The sequence below is a fragment of the Dendrobates tinctorius genome, unplaced genomic scaffold (assembly GCF_039654945.1).
Source record: "Dendrobates tinctorius isolate UK_male_01 unplaced genomic scaffold, ASM3965494v1 ptg000485l, whole genome shotgun sequence".
Taxonomy (NCBI): Eukaryota; Metazoa; Chordata; class Amphibia; order Anura; family Dendrobatidae; genus Dendrobates; species Dendrobates tinctorius.
Genome location: NW_027362146.1, coordinates 316,304 through 325,504, shown reverse-complemented (window position 1 = coordinate 325,504; position 9,201 = coordinate 316,304). Strand labels below are relative to the sequence as shown.

Below are 9,201 nucleotides of genomic sequence, written 5' to 3'. Positions count from 1 at the left end.
AGTCTAGCAGCGGAGCATAGGCCAAAGCCCAGAGCCGGGCGAAGGCAGAGCCTTGGGACTAGACATGGAAAAGAGCACAAACGGAAAGAGAGGAGGAATGGTGCGTGTGCCAGGGAGCACTACAGAGCACCATAGGAGAGAGCGAGGCAGAGCAAGCAAAGACAGAGACCATAGGGAGGAACAAGGCAGAGCAAGGCAAGGTACGGAACAAGGCATAGTGAAAACAGGCAAGGCAGAGAATAACAGAAGGACTACAAGTCCAAGCAGGACAAGGACAAACATGGCACAACGGACAAACATAAGACAAAGCACGGAACAAGAGATGGAGTACGAGCACAGAGCGTGTGCAGAGATGCACCACAGAGCAGAGTGCAAGGGCACAGAATAGAGGGAGCGCCCCACAGACCAAGCAGCCATGCAGGAACACCACACAATACTCAGGCCCTGAGCATAGGAAGGGGCGGTCTAATATAGGGCATAGCACCTCCTCTTCCGGGTCAGGACCAGGGGAGAACTTCCTAGTTCAGATGCTCCAGGATCACAGAGTGCAGTCACATGATCAAGGTTTCAGACATGACGAGGTGATTGCAGAACCAGACAGTGCAGGATCCTAGGAAACGTCACATGATGAAGGTTTCAGACATGACGAGATGATTGCAGAACCAGACAGTGCAGGATCCTAGGAAATACATGATCAGGGATTCTAGACATGACGAGAAGATCACAGAAGGCAAAGCAGAAACGCAGGCATCTTGCAGCTCAGCAGACATAAGGTGAGTGTGCACACTGCTCTAGGGTCATGAGGTAAAACAGACATGGCAGACATAACAGACATGGCGAGCATGACAGATGGAGGATATGTATGATGGGTATATGGGCACTGGACTATGGGATAGAGGATATAATGGGTATATGGGCACTGGACTATGGGATGGAGGATATGTATGATGGGTATATGGGCACTGGACTATGGGATAGAGGATATAATGGGTATATGGGCACTGGACTATGGGATGGAGGATATGTATGACGGGTATATGGGCACGGGACTAGGGGATGGAGGATATGTATGACGGGTATATGGGCACTGGACTATGGGATGGAGGATATGTATGACGGGTATATGGGCACGGGACTATGGGATGGAGGATATGTATGATGGCTATATGGGCACTGGACTATGGGATGGAGGATATGTATGATGGGTATATGGGCACTGGACTATGGGATGGAGGATATGTATGATGGGTATATGGGCACTGGACTATGGGATGGAGGATATGTATGACGGGTATATGGGCACGGGACTATGGGATGAAGGATATGTATGATGGCTATATGGGCACTGGACTATGGGATGGAGGATATGTATGATGGGTATATGGGCACTGGACTATGGGATGGAGGATATAATGGGTATATGGGCATGGGACTATGGGATGGAGGATATGTATGATGGGTATATGGGCACTGGACTATGGGATGGAGGATATGTATGATGGGTATATGGGCACTGGACTATGGGATGGAGGATATGTATGATGGGTATATGGGCACTGAACTATGGGATGGAAGATATGTATGATGGGTATATTTGGACACTGGACTATGGGATGGAGGATATGTATGATGGGTATATGGGCACTGGGTTATGGGATGGAGGATAATCATTACAATTTGTTATAACTAACCACAGTTAGTTACTATGCCTGGGCAACGCCGGGCTCTTCAGCTAGTGACATGATAATGAGGGGCAGGGCTTGATACACACACATACACACACACATACATACATTTGTTTTTTTATATATATGGATTAACCATTGGGTTACGTATTTGTCTTCTAGTTCAATGGTTTCTTTTCCACTAATCCTATGTTTTCAGTCCGATGCTGATCCATCAAGCTCACTAGTGGTGCACAGCTTTACACCACTATACCTGTGACTTCAGAAACTTACAGAACACCAGCTCACATCTCACATCTCAAAAACCAGGGGAAGAGTCTTGAGGAGATCATTTGCATATTCCCAGTGCCTTCTGGGATAAGTGAAGAGTCTCCGCGAGCTCAACGATCACTGGGTTTTGGCCGTTGCAGCTGAAAAGAGGAAATCGGAAAACCAGGGGAAGAGTCTTGAGGAGATCATTTGCATATTCCCAGTGCCTTCTGGGATAAGTGAAGAGTCTCCGCGAGCTCAACGATCACTGGGTTTTGGCCGTTGCAGCTGAAAAGAGGAAATCGGAAAACCAGGGGAAGAGTCTTGAGGAGATCATTTGCATATTCCCAGTGCCTTCTGGGATAAGTGAAGAGTCTCCGCGAGCTCAACGATCACTGGGTTTTGGCCGTTGCAGCTGAAAAGAGGAAATTGGAAAAACCGCGCGAATTTGGGCTCATCTTTCATCGTTTTTAAGAAATCTCAAGATGGAAGAGGCCAGGAGCCATTTGGTGAGCTGCATTTCTTGCTACATGTTCACAGACTTACCAGTGGAAAAGCCAAACTTCACATGCCACAAATGCAAGCTTGTGTCCCTGTTGGAGGAAAAGTTGCAAAATCTCGAAGAGAGGTTAGCTACGTTGAAGATCATTAAGGAAGGTGAAGAGTTCTTGGACAGAGCAGAATTATCTCTTCATGTTACAGAAAGAGAAGAAATTCGAAGTGCACCTGAAGAAACAGAGGAATGGAGACATGTGACCCAGAGAAGCAGGAGGATCAGGAGGCAGTCAGCACCCATACTGCTCAGAAACCAGTACCAGGCTCTCACGCAGGAAAACAATGAAGAAATACATCAGGATAAGACTTTGCCAACAAGCAGCAACCTTGTACGCCTTCAGAGTCCTCCTGGATGGAGAAAGAAAAATGTTGTGAAGAAGAAACGGAGAGTGGTGGTCATGGGGGATTCCCTGTTGAGAGGAACTGAGGCCGCTATCTGCAGACCGGATATAACTTCAAGAGAAATGTGTTGTCTTCCAGGTGCAAAAATTAAAGATGTGTCTGACAGGATATCAGGACTCTTCAGACCTACAGATGACTACCCATTCCTGCTACTACATGTGGGGACAAATGACACTGCAAGAAACGACCTGGAAACCATCTGCAGAGACTTTGAAGACTTAGGCAAGAAAGTGAAAGAACTGGGAGCGCAGGTGGTCTTCTCTTCCATCCTCCCAGTGGATGGCCATGGAACAAGGAGGTGGAATAAGATTCTGCAGGTGAACAACTGGCTACGTCGATGGTGCCGTCAGCAACGATTTGGATTTCTGGATCACGGAGTGAACTACTTATACGATGGACTACTTGCTAGAGATGGGGTGCACCTTATGAAGACTGGAAAGCATGTATTTGGAAGTCGCCTTGCTACACTTGTAAGGAGAGCTTTAAACTAGAACAACATGGGAAGGGAAGCAAAAGACCAGAAAAAGCCATACACCTGACAAATGCTATTGAGAACTCTGCTATTAGAAGTGGAAAGGAAGAACAAAGACGAAAGAATCTAATTAATAAAAATATTGGAGAAAGAGAAACCAATCACAAACTAAAATGTTTCTATACTAATGCACAAAGCATGGGCAACAAACAAGGAGAATTGGAACTACTAACACAGGAAAAGAAATATGATGTCATTGGAATCACTGAAACTTGGTGGGACAATACACATGATTGGAATACAAGACTAGAAGGATACAACTTATTTGCAAGAAACAGACTTGATAAACGAGGAGGGGGTGTCGCATTGTATGTTAGTAACGCGTATATCTGCACAGAGATTGAAGCTTCAGAGACTGGGAGTTCTGTGGAAACTGTTTGGGTAAGAATACAAGGACAGAACAATGGAAAGGACACCATTGTAGGCATTTACTACAGGCTGCCTGTGCAAGCTGAAGCTATGGATGAACTCTTTATGCATCAAATGGCCAAGTTCTCCAAAAAATATGACATAGTTGTCATGGGAGATTTCAACTATCCAGACATTTGTTGGGAATCTCTCTCAGGCAAAACTAACAGGTCAAGGAAATTCTTATCCTCTCTTGCTGACAACTTTATCTTCCAAAAGGTAAGGGAGAAAACAAGGGGAACTGCTACCTTGGATCTAATCCTTATAAACAGGGAGGAAATGGTTGAGGAGGTAAAAGTGGCTGGGACCCTAGGAGGTAGCGACCATGCTATTTTAGAATTTTGGATAACTAGAGGCGGAAGACCTGTGAAGACTCAGACGTCAAGGTTAGATTTCAGAAAGGCAGATTTTAAGGGATTCAGAAAGAGAATTGGAGGGATCCAATGGCTGGATATCCTTAAAGACAAAAATGTCCAGGAAGGATGGGAAATCTTGAAAAATGAAATTCTCAAAGCACAGTTGTTAACAATTCCGAAAAGAGGGAAGAATAGGAAGCAGTTAAGGAAACCAGGATGGATGAACACAGAACTTAAGCACATGCTAAAAAGGAAGAAAAAAATGTTTATAAAATGGAAAGAGGGAGGCATATCTAAAGAAGAATATAATGCTGTCTGCAGAACCTGCAGGGCACAAATCAGATTATCTAAAGCTGAAAATGAATTGAGGCTTGCAAGAGATGTCAAAAGCAATAATAAAGGATTTTGGGGATATGTCAAAAGTAAAAGAAAAGTCAAAGATGCTATAGGATTTTTACAGGATGAAAATGATGAATTGGTAAGACAGGATGTTGAGAAGGCTGAACTTTTAAATTCCTATTTTGCATCTGTTTTCTCTCAGAAAGGAAATGTAACATCAACTGTTATTCACTGTCCTATTAAGGGAATAGAAGAATCCAGGATATCTATAAACAGAAAGATAGTGAGGAAACACTTAGCTAGCCTAAATGAATTCAAGTCTCCAGGTCCAGATGAATTACACCCCAGAGTACTGAAGGAGATAGCAGAAGAAATTTTTGAACCCCTCTCTATAATCTTTGAAAATTCTTGGAGAACAGGAGAAGTGCCAGAAGACTGGAGAAGAGCAAATGTTGTTCCTATCTTCAAAAAGGGGAAGAAGGTGGACCCAGGTAACTATAGGCCGGTGAGTCTGACTTCTATACCAGGAAAGATCTTTGAACAAATTATTAAACAACATGTATGTCAATACCTGGATAAGAATGAAGTGATTAAACAGAGTCAGCATGGGTTTGTAACTAATAAGTCATGTCAGACTAACTTAATTTCCTTCTATGACGGTATCACTGATTGGGTGGATCAAGGAAATGCTGTAGATATAGGATATCTTGACTTCAGCAAAGCATTTGACAAAGTCTCTCATACAATCCTTATTGAAAAAATGATTAAGTATGGAATGGACAAGGCAACTGTTAGGTGGATTCATAACTGGCTTAGTGATCGGACCCAAAGAGTGGTCGTAAATGGCTGCACATCCAGTTGGAAGAATGTCTCAAGTGGGGTACCACAGGGCTCTGTCCTGGGCCCTGTATTGTTCAACATCTTTATCAACGATTTAGATGAAGGAATTGAGGGTAAACTGATTAAATTTGCTGATGACACAAAGCTAGGAGGGATAGCTAATACTAGAGAAGAGAGAGAGAGGATTCAAAAAGATTTAAATAAACTGGAGAAGTGGGCAGCAACTAACAGAATGGTTTTTAACAGGGAGAAATGCAAAGTACTACATCTGGGCAATAAAAATGGAAAAAGCATATATAGAATGGGAGGAATAGGGCTAAGTGACAGCACATGTGAAAAAGACTTGGGTATACTAATAGATCACAGACTGAATATGAGTCAACAGTGTGATGCAGCAGCAAAAAAGGCAAATGCAATTCTAGGATGTATTAACAGAAGCATACAGTCTAGATCACGTGAAGTCATTATTTCCCTCTACTTCTCTTTGGTCAGACCTCATCTGGAATATTGTGTCCAGTTTTGGGCACCACATTTTAAAAAAGACATCAACAAACTGGAGCAAGTTCAGAAAAGAGCGACCAGAATGGTGACCGGTCTGCAAACCCTGTCTTATGAGGAAAGGTTGCAGGATTTGGGAATGTTTAGTTTGCAAAAGAGAAGACTGAGAGGAGACTTAATAGCTGTCTACAAATATCTAAAGGGCTGTCACATTGTAGAAGGATCAACTTTATTCTCATTTGCACAAGGAAAGACTAGAAGCAATGGGATGAAACTGAATGGGAGGAGACACAGATTAGATATTAGAAAAAACTTTTTGACAGTTAGAGTGATCAATGAGTGGAACAGGCTGCCACGAGAAGTGGTGAGTTCTCCTTCAATGGAAGTCTTCAAACAGAGGCTGGACAGACATCTGACTGGGATGATTTAGCGAATCCTGCTTTGAGCAGGGGGTTGGACCAGATGGCCCAGGAGGTCCCTTCCAACTCTACGATTCTATGATTCTATGATTCATATTGGAAACTACTGACACAACTAAATAACACCATTAATAAATAATTTATTTACGGGCAAGAACTTATTCATTCATTTCACATTCATGTTTATTCATTCTTTTATGTGACCTCACTTAATACTTAGTGCTTTTTAATATAATTAATGTATGTAAATGTTTTTTGTTTTTTCATGAACCATAATTTATCTTTGTGTGACAAACTTTCTCATGAACTTTGACATATCGTGCTTTGTTGGAGTGTTTTTTTTTTTTCAAAAAGACTGTATATAAAACGTTCCAAGCTTGACATGTTTATCCGCTATTAGGTTTCGTCCTGAGGAAGACGTCCTGCGTGACTGTGAAATGCATTGACTTTGAAAACCTATTTGAATAAATGTTTTTAAGGAAAATCTCCATCTCCGATCATCTCCATCAGCAGCGCAGGTACAGATACATTATACCCGGATCAGCTCTTCTGCTCGGTCTTTGGCCCCGGGTCCTGCAGCAGCTGGTTTATGCATTGAGCATGGTGTAAAGGTGCCGCTCCATCAGGTGAGTGTAATACTCCCCTACTCTCATTACATCTGGTTATCAGGTAAGACCCTATTTTTCGCTTGTTTGTTCCTCAGTATCATGACTAAAAGAAATCTCTTTAACACTTTCAGGTCACTTGGATAAAACCAATGAAGGGACTGCTGGGACCGTAACGGGGTCCATCTGAGACCCCAATGCAGAAGCCAAATGTCCTGAGAACTGGACCTGCTGGACCACAAATTGACATTTCTCCAGGTTACCAAATAAATAGTTGTCACGTAGAACCTGGAGACCCTGTCTGACATGCTCAGCATGCTCCTCCAGAGGACGGGAGTAACTCACTATATCATCCAGGAAAATTACCACAAATCTACCAATCAGTGAGAAAAATATAATTACTGACATTGTCACAGACTGCCGGAGCATTGGTTACCCCGAATGGCAGCATCAGGTTTTATATCTGCCCCTCAGGTATATTGAATGTGGTCTTCCATTCGTCCCCCTGACGTACACTTATAAGGTTATATTCCCCTCTCACGTTAAGTTTGTAAAACCATTTAGCTCCAGATAATTGGATAAACAGGTCGGGTATAAGGGGTAAAGGATAGGGAAGGTGAACCGTGACTCACAGGCCCAACCCTGCATCCTTCTACCAAACCCCCCACGGTGACTGGAGAGGAGCATGGCCGTATATGAGCCTCAGCCGGACTCTGGAAGGGAGGAAATAAATGAGATTTGGGCATTTTAGCTCCTGGTGTGGAGTCGACAGCACAATCTTATGCCGCCATATAGTAGACGGCCGGTAACCGGTGAGAATTCCCTCCTGTGTGGGGTCTATTTGTCTCCAGAGAAATCACACGTTACATTCCACACATAACACTGAGTAGAAAAGGCGGCGCGGGGTAATTGTGCCAGTAGTGAGGGGCGAATAATGGCGGGAATGTCACTGACTGAGAAGTCTCCATGGAGCCTCTTCACTCCGGAGATCATGTGACCCCTGACTCCTCCCCTCCTGTGGCCTCATCACAGGTCCTGTGCACAGAGCAGCCATATATGTGGAGTGCGGCTCTGCAGGTGGAGGTATGTGGAGATTCCCCCCATTACTGAGCGCTTTAATGCTAGAAATATATTGCACAGGGGATATCACAGCCAATTCCCACAAGAAGAATCCTGGAAACATCGGCTCATCTTCTTCTCATTCAGGTCTCTACAATATCGGATCCTCTCAGTGAAGATCATCCACAAAAGAGAATTTTCCTGATTTACCCATCAAGGATGGATATGGACAGAGACAAGATGGCGGAGAGGATATTACACCTCACCCTAGAGATCCTCTTCCGTCTCACTGGAGAGGTGAGAGATTCTGATGACGTCACATTACATCATTCTTATCTATGGGAATAACAGATGGACAGAACTGGAGAGGTGAGGATTCTGGAAATGTCTGGAGTGAGATTTATTAATGTGTCTCTCCATAACCAGGATTACACAGTGGTGAAGAAGACCTCTAGTGATCGCTGTCAGGACCCTGTGTCTGAGGGATGTGGAAGACTCCTGAGCCCAATCACGGGACCTCCACCTCACCCCCTGATCCATGAGGACATCAATGACCAGAAGATCCTAGAACTCATCTACAAGATGATTGAGCTGCTGACTGGAGAGGTGACACTGCTGGGAATGCTGGGACATTATACAGTAACACTATGAAGGGATCGGGGGATGACGGTATCATTGTATGTGTCAGGTTCCTATAAGGTGTCAGGATGTCGCTGTCTATTTCTCCATGGAGGAGTGGGTGTATATAGAAGGACACAGAGATCTGTACAAGAACATCATAATGGAGGTTCCCCAGCCCCTCACATCTCCAGGTAATAGACAGGACTAAATACACATGGCCTATAATTATCTGTATCTAGAGAATGAATTCAGTCCCTGTATGTGTTTCCTCCTGATCTATCCAGTAAGAGGACAACACCAGAGATGTCCCTGTCCTCTTCTTCCACAGGACTGTAACCAAGAAGATCCCAGTGCTCCTCAGGATCATCAGGTAGATGGAGAGAAGGTGTCAGGAGATCTCCCCTATGATGTGTAGATGGCTGTGAAGGTCTTGTGCTCAGTCTTGTTTTATCCACCAGTATTATATGTTTTATACTTGTGTAATGAGAACGGTGGAGATGGCAGGATTAGAGCTGATCATAGATGGGACTTCTCCATCTGTCTGTGACTTTTACAATATTTGTTTCCGGTTGAAGATCTGACCTATATTAGTAGTACCAGGGAATACAGGTATGTATAAAATAATAAATCTCC

The 9,201-nt window shown here is 43.7% G+C and overlaps 1 protein-coding gene across 1 annotated transcript; it reads left to right on the top strand.

Moving 5' to 3' along the window:
- Positions 1–7,329: 7,329 nt before the first annotated feature.
- On the top strand, positions 7,330–8,983 carry LOC141077961 (oocyte zinc finger protein XlCOF8.4-like). Its single transcript, XM_073564743.1, has 5 exons — positions 7,330–7,362; positions 8,095–8,244; positions 8,374–8,553; positions 8,636–8,759; positions 8,853–8,983. The coding sequence occupies exons 1-5, from the start codon at positions 7,330–7,332 to the stop codon at positions 8,981–8,983; spliced, it is 618 nt and encodes a 205-aa protein (XP_073420844.1).
- The last annotated feature ends 218 nt before the right edge of the window (positions 8,984–9,201 follow it).